Source organism: Cinclus cinclus, chromosome 4 (genome assembly GCF_963662255.1).
Source record: "Cinclus cinclus chromosome 4, bCinCin1.1, whole genome shotgun sequence".
NCBI classification, from domain to species: Eukaryota; Metazoa; Chordata; class Aves; order Passeriformes; family Cinclidae; genus Cinclus; species Cinclus cinclus.
This window is the reverse complement of record NC_085049.1, coordinates 69,241,409-69,255,761: the sequence shown is the minus strand read 5'-3', so window position 1 is coordinate 69,255,761 and position 14,353 is coordinate 69,241,409. Positions and strand designations below refer to the sequence as shown.

The window sequence follows — 14,353 nt, the reverse complement described above, 5'->3', positions numbered from 1 at the left end:
GACAAGTTTGTTACTCCATGCTGCTCCTATAAACTACTTAAGAATTGATGCACAAGCTATTAATACCTGTGAATAATTCTTTGCCACATGTCCTCAGACTCTCTTGGCTCAGACTGGGAAAATTAATTAGACATCCTGAAGAGGTGGTTTTCAACAACCTCATTTCATTTTATTGTACACATGACTAAGAAGTGGCAGTCATGCTGTGTTTTTCTCTAAGTTTTTCTAATACTCTTAACCAAAATATCAGGAATGTAAGTCCACTGTGAAAATGGAACCTGCTACGGGCAGGTTACACTAGCAAATAATTCTCTTGTTGCATAAAAGGAAGGATTTAGGTCATCATGTTCAAATTTGCAAAGCGTAAATTGAACACCAAGTTTAATTAGAACTATGCAGTAAAACAAAATTATCTTTAGCAATCACACTTCAGCAGATTCAACAGCAATCAAGTGGAAAATAACAACTCCTAGATTCTGCAGATAAAGACAAACCCACATAGTGAAAGTGCTGGCATAACACTGGGGAGTTACAATCCAAGAGGCCCCACAGGGAATAAGATCAGTCCAGCAGATCCCAGGTCAGGGTTAGCTCTGATATGCTCCTGGACAAATGAGTGATATATAGCCACCCTGCACTGTGATCCAGACAGGCTTCCAGGCTGTCACTCAAGAGCAGGAAAGCTGTTACCTGACCAGAGGCAATTCAGGTATCAGTGGAGCCATAATAATGATGTGCACTTCAGCATTCAGCATGATGACACAGGGGAATTTCAACGTACCCACGGTATGCTTTATCTGTAAATACTACATACCTATACTTAGAGCTATATATATTATAACATTTATATATAAATATTTATATATATATAAATACTTTATCTGCAAATCTCCTCATATACAGCAACCATTTCAGTACTCATTTGCATTTAGTTTGTAACTAAGGTATAGAAGTCATTGGAATGGACAATGAAAAGACCAGAGATTACCTCAATAATTAAAAGTTATTTATTAGTATTCATTACCATGTTAATCTTTCCTCCTGCAGATGTATTTAAGTTGCTTCTCTTTTTCACTGCTCTTAACTATACCCCTGACTGCTGCTTCTATTCCAAAAAGGTACTTCTAAACAGTTTACTTTAGGCTTCATAGTTAGTTCAGCAGTAGTCAAGTTTTATGCATTTCTCAAGACATGTATTCAAACTTCACTATATCCCAAAGAACTGCAAGACCACAGCATCACAGCTTTGTCAAGAACACACAGGTAGTCACTGTTGTCTAGATAATTTACTGGAAGTCCTCCAAGAATTTGGTTTTATTTCGTTTTTTTTTTTAAAAAAAAAACAAGACGCTGCACCAGAAATGCCTATTAGGTCACTTTCTACAAACATCCATTTCACAGCTGGGAGGGAATCAACACTTCAACCTCCCAGTCCTCTGAGCAGTAAAAGTCTGGTGCTTCCAGTTTGGTTGCCTGTCCTATCTTCTTATTAGGTTAGGTATTAGGTTAGTTGATTTATCAAACTTAAGTGTAAGCAGTGATAGGTTTAGGAAACGATGTAAGGGATTAAAGTTGCTCATGGAAGTGGGGAATTCTCAGTTAAGCTAAGAGAGATGAAATTACTTCAGAACAAACGTTTAGTGAAGCCTTTCCTACAAATCTAAGTTTATCTTGTCAAAAACTTTATGCCTAGTGAATAAAAGAAATTGTACCTTGCCTCAAAAATCTACTGCTGACTGGAAATGCTATGTGCACATGCTGATAGGTAAGTCCTTTCTAAGCAACTGCACAGTTTATCTAATTCCACTGGGTAAAAAGGCTAAAGAAAAGAAAAAAGAGCAAACACCATTCAGTTTAAGAAATTCTGTAGGCTTAATATAACTTGCTCTTCTTCTAACTTGTACTTTTTAACACACTCCCTACCTTGAGTGAGGTAAATTTCTTTCAGCTGCGTGGGTCCTCCTCACCCATTAAACTGCATATCTGATTCAGCTGTTCCCATGGAAGTTTCTGCTTTCTTGAGGAATTTTAAAAATTTGAGTGGATGTATGTGGGAAGAGCGCAGAATTCCTTCAATCCCTTAGAATCCTGTAGGCATCTCTGAAGCCAACATATGCTGGTTATATTAAAAAGGAAGACACCAAAGATAGCAAACAGTAAAAACTACTTTTCAATCTAGTCATCATAGAAATAGCTGACACTGTACTTAACTGCTGGCATAACACACTAGATACAGTATTCCAGGAGAAATTTATATTTACCATAAAGAAAAACTTGACACTGTCACAAGCTGAGAAATGCAGATGCTAATATGATGTCTCTCACAAAAAGAGAAAGAAGTCTTACAAGATTATTCAAACTATAAAAATAATCTTTCATATTTTCATTAAATAGAAGCAACCAGTGTCTTTCAAATGCAGACTGGCAACACCGAGATCTCTTTTGCTAAGCAACAAAGCAGTACCATTTGGCACTGCCCATTTCACTGCCACCACTCAGATCTACTCTTCCTGTGAAAAGTTTTTATTCCTGAAGAAAGTACCTTCAGGAGAATGCAAGATCCCTAGGCAGAAAAACATATAATGCAAAAGGAGACCCTTGCCTCTGTTTCTGTATCCTTTCCTTGTCCAGGAACAACTGAAGTGGCAGAAACATTCTCTTTCTTCTTGGTATTTACCAGCCAAACCTTATTACACACAAGTGAAGGAAAGCCCTGTCTGATTAAGAGAGTGCAATTGCTACAGTCCCACTGATAACACCCATTTATATTATTATTTTTAAAGCACTCAGAGTCACCTAGTTAGCATTTCAAGCACTGCCATTCACATATGAAACAAAATCAGGGGTTAAACTCTTGATGTGGTAATTGGTGGCAAAACTGCAAGATTATAGTTAAAGGCTGTATTGTTTCCAAACAAATAATGAGGAAACAAGACTAGAACAAGAAGCAAAACAAACAAGAAATTGGGAAACAAAAGTTTCAGCAAGACAGACATGGAAGAATTTTATGAAGATGCAGGCTGCAAGATATATGACTGCCTCCCCCATTACAGGGAGAGGAAACTTCTGCCACTGCAAAGTTTATATAAGTAAAATTCCTGAACATTAAATCATACTTAGAGCAGGAAAGCAGCAGTGAGCATAAGCCATATAACTGATAAGGAAGAAGGTCAGAAAGAACATACAGATACTTTCTTGAGAACTCCAACTACCAAAGCATGATTTGCCTTCACATATTTCATTAATCTCAGAGCTGAGAATGTGAAATTCCAGCTGAGGCTTCTCCTACAATCAGATGTTTTATGGAGTTCTCTTGCCCCTACTCAACGTACATTTCCTGTTGTAGAGTAAAACTCATTCTTGTACACCCTTCTTCACTGATGGCACCCCCTCCGTTTTGTTCGCCTGCCCCAAACCCCCACCTACCTGCACCACTACAAAACTTATAAAAATCAGACAAAAAAAATTTACAAACCACTAGGAAAGATGAGGATCAGTCAAAACTTGCGTATGTAAGCTTTGTTTCCACAGGAAACCAGCCTAAGAGTTTACTAGTCCACAGTCTGTCAAGGAAACAAAAAGGACTGAAAACATTTGACTTCTTGTAGGTTGTTTAACAACTGAAGAGAACACATACTTCCAAGCAGGAGAAAAAAGTATGAATAAGATTAGATCACAAACCAACAGAAAACACCCAGAGTTGATTCAACTTCTACATTAGAAGCAGTTCTACAATGTAAGAGTGCTCCAGGATTGCAGGCTCCTTTTACACTAATCACCTAACCCCAGTGAGTAACTCTTTTAAGGATTTCTGCCTCATTAGTGCAGCTAGATGATAACCTTCAGCCTCTTTACTACAGCAACACCCAGGCTGGCTCAAGCCTCTTTCAGCAGCAGATGGAACCAAGTACTTGACTAGGCACTGAAGCAGATGAAGAGTGATCACATAAATCCATTTGCTACACGAGTTGCAGTGGTGCCACTCAGGAGGAGTGAGAATAAAAAAAAAAAAAAAGAAAAAAGCTTTCTAATTAGTACTGCAATTAATTTGTAGACATAAACTCAACCAAGACAAGTTACTGCCAAAGCTTTAAAGCTTCTGCCTCAGCAAAAGATAGGCAAGGATCTAACAATTACTAGTGTGCAGTGAATTTTCTAGGCATGGAAATCCTTTAAAAGCGGTAGGAAAAACCCAAGTATGCAGCTGACACACTCTGCAAGTCCCCAAATCTGAGAAGATATTAGACATACCAATGTATTACCCAACTTTATTACACAGACAAAGGTACACAACCTTTAGCAAACAACTGAAGTAGGATAATTACATTATTCCCAGCTATTTTCTCTAGAACTTTATAGGCAGAGCATGTGAGTGCACAGCCACTTTGATGCAAAGTCCAGCAGCTTAGCTGGAACTGTCAGAGAAGACTATTCAGGCTAAGCTGCTGGACTTTGTGCTAAAGCAGCTGGAAGTACTTACACACTTTCCTTTTTGCCAGGAGAGCTATAAGTTTGAAAGTGGACAACTGGAGTAGAAAGAACTTAAATCATCACGACAAGTTGTGTCAGCATGTGTCAAGCTCCCAAAGACAATCATTAACTCGTTTGGAAATCTAAATAATTACAGGTAAATTAGATATACGCCTCTGCTATGATGTAACAGCTCCCAGACGATACTCCTGAACAGCAAGGATTCACTGAAGCAGAATGTTGCCCTTATGCACTTTTCCCACAAACCTCAGTGACAACAGAAGGCAAACGAGGGCGGAATGCAGCCTTCACATACTGCTCAGCCATCACACAGGTGTCTGCTGTTCCTGCAGCGCTCGCCCTAACTAGGTGTCAGCACACTTTCCTCAAGGTTAATGAATTAAGCCTCAGCACACCCGGTAGCTTAGCATCATCCTATTAAGGATGAGCCCCGAGGCACAAAGTGGAAGGATAACCAAACCGAGGCCACAAATCCACACAAGATCCGCGAGGCAGGGCCGGGACCTTGGCTGTCAATCCACCAAGTTTCACGTAGTGACACGGAATAACTCCGCCGGCATGCGCGAGGGGCGGTCGGGGGCAGGGAAGGAGGAGGAAGCCGAGGAACCGAGAGGCCCCGAGGAGGGGGAGGGGGCCCTCAGCTCCGCACGGAGCTCAGCGAGCGCCGGTGCTCGCCCAGGCCGCGGCTCCCGCCGCCCCGGCCCCATCCCAAGGGCTGCACGCACACACGTCCGTCCGTCCGTCCATCCATCCCTCCATCCCTCCCTCCTTCCCTCCTCCGCCCGCGCCGCCTCCTTCTACCTTGGCCACGTAGTCCTTCACCTCATCCAAGTCCCCGTTTTTGAGGGCCCACATGAACTCCTTGTCGGACATCGCGGCCGCCGGGCTCGGAGACGCGGGCGGGCGGGCGAGGCGGCAGGGGGCCGGCGGCAGCTGCCGGGATGGCGGGCGGCGGCGCGGGCGGCGGGAGCCCCTCCCCGGCTGCCGGGCGGGGCGGGGCGGGGCCGGGCTCGGAGCAGCGCGGGAAGGCGCGCGGGGCGGGGCGGGGCCGGGCACGAGGCAGCGCGGGCGGTCCCGCCGGGCCCGGCAGCGGCTGCACTCGCGCGCCGCCGCGCTTCCGCTTCCGGTTGCCGCGTTCGGCCCCCGCTCCGCCGCGACGACCGCGCGGGACGGCGGCACACGGGGCGCAGGGCGCACGCGCGCTTCCGGCGTTCTCGCGGAAACCGCGGGAGCGAAGGGGGGGCTGGGGGAAAGGACGGAGGGCTGCGCATGCGCCCTGAGCCCCGCCGCCCCGCCCGGTCCCCGCGGTTGCCATGGAGACGCGGCCTAGGCCGGGCCCGCCGCGACCGAGCGGTGCCGAGCTCTAACCGGACCGGCCGGGCCGCGGCATCCGGCCTCACGGTCCGTTCCCGTTCCCGTTCCCGTGGGGGAAACCCCCAGTCTGAATAGCTGTTCTGCAAACCCCGAGGCTCTGAGCTGCGGATAATTATCATAATGCTTCCAAAGCAGCAGCGGGGAGACATGAAAGGAAGGATGCGGTGGTTAATTAATATGTTGGCACTCAGCGGTTACATCTGTTTTCCGAAGCCATGTGTTTTGCGTATGGAGCATGCAGCCTGTTGTGTGACTTAGGCTTGTCTGCCAACGGGCAGCCTCTATTCCTAATCCCCCCTGGCAAACAGCGTCCCAAACACCCTTGGAGGTGGAGCTGCTCTGCAGTGACTGTGGCCAGTGTGAATCACAGAATCATTTGGAAAAGGTCTGAGCTCATCCAGTGTGACCTGTGACCCAGCACAGGTCTGCATGTCTGACAGACCATGGCACTGAGTGCCACATCTAGTCTTTCCTTGAACTCCTCCAGGTGACTGGAGAGAGTATGAAAATGCACAGATTAGGAAGAATTTCCTTGCTGTGAGGGTCATGAAGCCCTGGAACCGGTTGCTCAAGGAAGTTAACAGATGCCCCAGATGGGCGAACCTGATGGGGTTTGGAGCAATGTGGTCTAGTGTAAATTGTCTCTGTTCATGGAACAGGGCTTTAACGACCTTCCAACCCAAACCTGTGAACCTGTCATTCTATGATAACGAGTTAAAGTGTAGGAAGACTCTAGAGCAATGAACTTTGGCTCTTATAGCCCAGTTACTACCTTTGAGATAAAATGCAACTTTCTGCTTACTGGTTAAACTCTGTTTTGAAGTCCTACGTTACTGGTAAAGTGTTCCAATGTTTCAAGAAATAAATTGGAATTCATTGCTGCAGTCAGTTATGCACTGTTAGTATTCTATAATGTATCTACTTGTATAAATCATAAATACAGTGCACAGTCTAGAGTAAAAGATAGTCTAATCAATTCGGTTATCCAGATTAAAAAAAAGACAAACAAAAAAAAAAAAAAGCAAACAAAAAAAAAATCAACAAAATCCAAAGAACAAACACAACATAAAAATCCAAGAAAGAGACTTGAATGCATATTGGTCCCATTGCAGGTTTTATTTAGAAACACAAGTTTGATCTCGTATTTGCTGTATTACCTTTGTGTAATCCTGAACAATTAGTACAAAACAGCTGTTAGTTCAGCAACAACAGCCAAGCAGTAATATAAAATACTATCATATAGAACTCAGTCTATTGAGGAGAGGAAAATAAAGGTGACAGATTGCAGCCTAGATAAAGCTATGGAACTGACATACTGACACAAGATCTGGGAGTAACAGGTGAAAAATCGAACAATTGATTTTCTTTCTGTTTATTAGTTTGTTATATTTATACTGAAGGAAGAGGGAGTGGAAAGGAAAAAGAAAGAGGAGTTATTTTTTTCTTTCCCAAGGTCAAGTGAGGCTTTCAAACAAGGAAACTCAACAATTACTGACTGTATTCATTGTTGGACTTGAAGCAGGAGGGGAAGCAGACAGTCAGACACACACTGCCTGTTTTTTGGTGCCTGTTCATGAATCTCAGTGAAGTTGGACCTCGGAAAGACACTTGAGGGCCAGCCTTTGGTGGTGAGGAAGAGTGTCATTCTGTGGAAATGCATCTTCCTGCATTGGGAGTGGAAATGCCTTTTTCCTTGGACACTGTGAAGTAAACACAATTAGCAATTGCTAAACACGAGGCTGGCTCTGAAAACTGAACCAAGGGATGATTCAGTGTTGTCAAATACTCTCAGCCAAATCAGAAAGTGAATAGTGGTTTGTAAGCTTGACCCATAATACATAACCAGGCTGGACAGAGTACAAATCTCCTCTTGGCTGTAAGTTTCCTTTATTTCATTATTACAGTTTTCACCATTTATTTCACATCTAAGTACTGCACTTTGTTTTACTTACAAGAGTATGCGTGTAAGTCACTATTACATTATTCTATTCTCCATAACTAAAGCAAACTAAAATGTTTGTGCCTTCACACCAGAGAAGCTACCTTTTATTTCTATAACATTATCTCTCTTTTCAGGAGCAGGTAAGAGAAAATGGAAGTTCAAGGAATTCTCTTTTGATAATCTCTGTTATTTCTTTAAATCAAAGTAATAAAATTCTAGAAATAGAATAATTTAGGTTGGGAGGTTATAGCTGATCTAGTCACTGCTCAAAGCAGGGCAAATTTAGATGAGGCTGTTCAGGGCAACCAGTCAAGTCCTTAATATCTCAAAGTGTGATGGAACCACAACTTTTTCTGGCAGTTTATCCTGATGTTTGACTTATTCCACAAAACAAACAGAAAGTTCTTCTTTCTAAATTTCACTGCTGAAACTTTTTATTTGTCACTTCTTATTCTATACCTACATTCAATAATGTTTGGCTCTATCTGAGTATTCTGATGAGATGGGTGAAGATAGCAATAAGATCCCGGTACCTTACCCTTGTCATCTCAGGGCTGAACAAAGCCATTTCCTTTGAGCTTTTTGTCACATGTCAATTGTTTAAGTCAGCTTATCATCTTGGTCATCTTCCAATGGACTCAGTTCAGTATGTCCCTGTCTTTTTTTGCCCTAGGAAGTGCAAACCTGTAATCAGTACTCCATCTGCAGCCTGGAAAGGGATGACTAAAAAGGGTCAGTCCCTGATTTTCCTTTGGAATCGCCTTCAGGCAAACCTTTGCAATGAAGGGTTAAGAACCAGGGTATTTTACAGTGCCACGCTGGCAGTGATGTGTGAACACATCTCTGTTCCAAAGCAGGGGCTGTTCAGGACAGCCCAGCATCACAATCGGGAGAACTCAGCCCAAAGCTCTGCTGATGGGGCCAGAGGCTGAATAGGTTGCAGTTAGTTGTTTTTCCCCACAACAGCTCCGGCTTTGCAGTGCTGACAAAGGTGAAATCTGCGAGTAAGCAAATGAGAGCTGGATGCATTAGGGACTGATTCTAACAAAGAGGAAATGTAACAACATCATTTCCCTCACAGTACTCGTTATTAAAGCAATAAACAGCTGACTACTAAAAGTGATACCAATGTGATTTATTTTTAGCTCAATGAAAATAAATTGTTATTACTATTATTGCATCTTCTCAGCTGCCTAGAGCAATACTGTAAGTGACTTTCTAGAATTTTACAAGCACTTAGAAAACTGAAAATTCCCAGCTCTTTATGGAAGAATTGGATAGCAAAATTCTGCCTTTTGTGGAAATGATGGCCATTGAGAAAAAAATTACACCTATGCATATAATTTTAACCTAATTCAGAAAAGGTGTGAAAGTTGGTGTGAAAGTTGCATTTGGAAAGTGAGCATAAAATATGTCTATTTTATATGTTGGGTGAAGGGAGGACTGGAGAGGTTGGGTATTACCAGAAGTAGGACAAATAAACAAACAATATCTAAAAGTTTAAAGGTAGCTGCCTCAGGATCTCTTGCTTGCTAGATCTGCAATTTTCCACTCATGGACTACATACTTTATTGTGTTTTAGGGTTTTCTTACCCTTAATAGGAATTTCCTGAGCCTTCTTTTTTCATGGTGGCAAGATTTTGTAAATGGGAGAAACATTGACTCCTGGCTTCCAAATCACTGTTTTTGAAAGAGTTTCTTATGTGAAGTGTATTAAGCACCATCTGAAACTCTGCAGTGTGTGTAGCCTGCATGTGTACTGTAAGCTGTCATTGTTCTAGAAAACAGGTTTTGATTACTAGATATGGAATGAATCTTCTTTAATCAAACCTACAGTTTTCAAGTTCAGAATGTCCAAATTAATCATACAGATTATACACAGGGGATTTAATATTTGAGCATTTGAAAACAGTGATGAATAATTTATGCTCATAGTCCACTCGATATCATAATGAAATGGGGACCACTGAGGTACCACTCAGGTACACCCCGAGATGTACATTTTCAGAGCAGTATAGTCCTGGCTTTGTGTAGACTGGTCACAGCTATACTGGTTGTCCTACACTGGTTGTCCTTTATTTTCCGAAGATAAAAAAAAAAACCAAAATCCAAAAACTCCCCCAAACCAACCAAAAAAATTAAAAATCCCCCAAACCACCCCCGCCCCCCCAATTTGGTTATGTATGTTTGTGCTAATTTATTTAGTCTAATACTTTGAGAAATATTTTGAATATACCAATGTGTTTAATAAGCCAAATACCTCTTTATAGGTATAAGGGCAAGGACAGTAAATTCCTTATTTTCTGTGCTTTTGCCTTATTCACTAGTGGTGTTTAACAAACAACAAGCAATAAAGCAATAACAGTCACACTCACAGTGCCACAGGGTGACTCCATTGTCCCAGACATCATTTTCTATGTGTTCATTTTCCCATCCATAATCCAATACCTTTCTACAATTGTGGAGAGTTTAAGAATCTCAGATGAAGAATGTTATATCAATGGAAAATATTGCAAATATTGATGCTGTTTTTTCCAGACAATCATATGCTGAGATGCAGAGTAGACAAGTGTAAGGAATCAGTTGCAGTTGTTATTACATGGCTTTGGAGAACTGGGAAAATAACAAAAAAAAAGTTAGGATGCTTTGTTGACAAGTAGATTTTTTTCACAAATTGGAACATATCCTGTTTTTTGCAACTCTTTGTTTCAAAAAATAAATATGTTTGGAACCAGATGCAAGAAAGATGATAGCCACACTACAAATTCTTTTTTGTGGTACAACAGTGAAAATGCTTTGTTTTCTTCATTAATGCAAATGTTCTTATTTCACAGTAACTACCCATATTCTTACGTCATTTATATTTCAGTCGTATCTCCAGTTGTGTTTTTTCTGTAAAAATCAGACAGGTTATATAAAATAAAAATGCTGTGCTTGAGAACTCTCCAGTGTTTTTCAGCTAACCATAATGGCTTAGTGTCCATTTTTAATCAGCCACCTTTTCCTTACTTTGAAGGAGCAGCTGGGTATTTTAATCTTTTTCCTTTCCTTTCCTTTCCTTTCCTTTCCTTTCCTTTCCTTTCCTTTCCTTTCCTTTCCTTTCCTTTCCTTTCCTTTCCTTTCCTTTCCTTTCCTTTCCTTTCCTTTCCTTTCCTTTCCTTTCCTTTCCTTTCCTTTCCTTTCCTTTCCTTTCCTTTCCTTTCCTTTCCTTTCCTTTCCGTTTCTTTCTCCCTCTCTTCTTCCTTCCTTTCTTCCTTTCTCTCTTTCTTTCTCTCTTTCTTTCTCTCTTTCTTTCTCTCTCTCTTTATTTCTCTCTTTATTTCTCTCTTTCAATATTTTTCTCTTTCCCCTGTCCATTTCCTATTTAATACATGGGCTATCCCTTTATACTAACAGAGGCAGAGCTGTGATAATGCTCTTACCATAATCTATTTATGTAAGAGTTTGTGTCTTGTTTTGCAGAAGGGAATAGCTTCTTTGAGTGGGTGTATATTTCATCTTGCTACATGGACTGTATGGATTATGAAACATTTTCTCTCAGTTTGGAGTGCATCTCCGGTTCAGTACAGTCTGGAGCAACGTTATGTCACAATGTTGCTCCTTCTGTCCTCCCAAGGAATGGTTTTGTTGCATTCTCCACAGCCTGAGCAGGCAGTGGAAGAAATAAAAGCCATCCTAAATGGAAATGGCTTAAAATTTTATCTTTCACCTTAATGGCGCATTACTGAAGGCCCTGGCAAACCTCTAGCATTCATCATTCCAACACTGTATGTGGGAATACTGCAGGAGTCTCTCAAGAGAACAGCTAAGTAACGCTCAGTGTGTTCTGTCAGGTTGCTCCTGTTGTGTGTATGGCACTCTCCAGAAGCACAGCCTCTGATGTTTGTGGTGAGGGGCACAGTGACAGGGTACAGCCATCACCTCTGTTACCACACTGCAGCTCTCCATCACCGTGTGCCCTTTGCACAAGAACATCTGCGTTGTTCTTTCTTGTCCTGGAAGATGCCTGGCTAGAGCAGTGGAGCCAGCTCAGGTGCCTCTGCACTGTGCTCTCCTGTGCCTCCCAAAGTGCCTGCAGTACCCTCAGTAATGGAAAAGACTGGCTGTGGTAGCCCCTCCTGATTCTCAGTTTATTTGTATTTTCAGTTAACCAACCATGTGCTGGTATTTCTGTTTATTTCTTTAGCAGATTAATGAAGTTAGGAAGTCTCAATAAGGAAAAGGAGAAGGAGAGTCCCATGCCCAGAATATTTCTGCAGCTATAGATAATCTTAAAGCTTCGTGCTCATCCCCCATGAATTGGCAGAGCCACTTTTTGTCCACGCTTTGCTCCATCCAGTCAATATGTCCAGGAGCTCTGTCACTATTCTTGTGGAGGTACCTACTCTGTCTCTGCCAGAGGGGATGGAGTATAGGAGCAGTGTGTTAATACAGCCTCTCTGGATAAACCAACACATGCTGTGTGTGCCTCATCCCATATCTGTTCCCTCTTTCTGGCATGGTCTTCCTTATCTTGCAGAATCACTAATGGCACCTGGTTGAGTATTGAGAGTGTTTTCTCACAGTTCCCATTTGAAAGGCAATTGCAGATCACATAATGTACATGGTAATGATAAAGCCCATGCATGGAGATGTGACATTTATTTCTTTATCCGTCCACCAGGTGTTACACTCCGATTTCCAGCTGCTGTGCAATGTGAAATTCAGGACCTAGCAGTGGAGGTGAGATACAAACAAGAGAAAAACAATGACTCTTCCTATGTCTGTGTATTCCCTTGTTCCTCTTCTCCATGGAAACTGATGAACAGTTGGTCCTCTGTTTCATTAGGTTGGGGCTTTTTGTTTGTGGGTTTTTATTTTTGTTTGTTTGTTTGTTTGTTTTTTGAGGGGTGCTTTTTTAATTTGAATTCGAGGAAACTGAAGTATACAGGGATTTTGGCTATGCATATTACTTACAAGTATTAGAACATCAGTGCCACATACATATAATATATGGGGACACAGGAACCAGACTCAACTTCTGTAGCACTTTTCAATTTGCCTCTGTAGGCCCTGTTCATAGTGATAAGAGACAAATAAACAAGTCGCTATGAGCCACAGTTTCAGAAACAAATTTACACTATTGCAGGCAGCAATTAGACATTAATTTTTGTGTGTCTATTCAGACATAAATCAGAGCAGGAGGGTTCCCAGCTTTTCCTGCTTTCTGTAATGTCAGTTCTGACATTGAAGCAGATAAATAGAAGATGTAGGACTTATTTTTTATTATCTGATAAAGATGACATGAGCTGTCAGAAATCAGTAAGTATTGAAAGATTAACAGATTCTCTTTTAATAACATGTTTTCATGTTTTCCCTTTTTTATTTCTCATCATATTGTGGCAAGCAGGTGTAAATTTTTTGTGTTTCTGTTTTTGCCTAATACAATTAAGGACTTACACACTTCAGACAGCTATCTCACAGTCTAGTAGATGGCAAGTACCTATATAGATTTTGGCTAACTTGAATTAAGTTATATTTCTGCTGGATGTGCTGTTTTTGACAGAGCTATCAGATACAGATACTAATTACAAATATACAGATCTGTACTGAATTAGGAATGTAGGAGATACAGTTAGATGTGAAGTTTAATAAATGTTACTAAGTTTTCAATATTTTTTTCTGTTCACTGGTGGTATGGTAGGTAAAATAAATATGGTAAAATAAATAAAATAAATATGGCTATTTGCATGGGAGTAAACAAACCAAAGCTATTGTAACCTTCTTTGTGATGACTCACCTTAATGTCAGTGTTGGTGGAATTATTTAAAATGCTTCCTGGGAAATAAGCTTCCAGGAAATATATAAATGCTGTTAGAGCACTCAGCTGTAAATCAGGCAGGATGATGAGTGCACCAAATAGAATAAGAAAAAGAAACATGTTTGTTTGAGGAAATTCTCTGAATTATACTCTGAAGTACAAAATGCCACCTAGCCTTTGAGCATACAGCCTTGTAGAGGATGCAGGGGAAAGTGAGTATCATTTTTTATACATATATATCTATATATCTATATATCTATATATATATCCCAGTATCAGAGGGGAAGGATAGTTTCATCAGAAGTAGCACTTTTCCTGTGGCCAGGAACACCTATGAGGTTAAAGCAGGCTGTGACAGCTGCAGATCAGCTCTCCCACTGAGTGGTGCCACCGGTTTTGTGACAGGGAGTGGTCACCCATGAGCCTGTGGGCTTGACTGATCCATTTCCACTGAAGGAATAGATGTCCCTGAGGAGATCACCAGAACAGTGACAGCCGAGTGGGAGATTCAAGGAGCAGCTGCTGAGCAATTGTGCTCATCTCAGGATGATATTCTACATGAGTTCTCAGACTGGGACTGCGTTTCTCATTCAGAGGAGAAAAATAGTAGTGTTACAGTGTTTTTCTACATATTGTCCTGCCCAGACATACCTTTGTATAATGAGAGCAATATGGAAAACCTGTTTCAGTAAACAAGTAAACTTTGGGTAGATTTGAGCACTTTCTGAGGGTTTGTTCAACAGCTT

General features: G+C 41.5%; 1 protein-coding gene across 1 annotated transcript in view; it reads right to left on the bottom strand.

The window, feature by feature from the left end:
- Positions 1 to 5,393, bottom strand: part of MTPN (myotrophin) — a 31,507-nt gene extending 26,114 nt beyond the window's left edge. The window contains exon 1 of the mRNA XM_062491512.1: positions 5,293 to 5,393. Coding sequence (XP_062347496.1) covers positions 5,293 to 5,364 — 72 coding nt within the window. The 5' untranslated portion in view covers positions 5,365 to 5,393. The remainder of the gene's footprint in view (positions 1 to 5,292) is intronic.
- Positions 5,394 to 14,353: the final 8,960 nt, after the last annotated feature.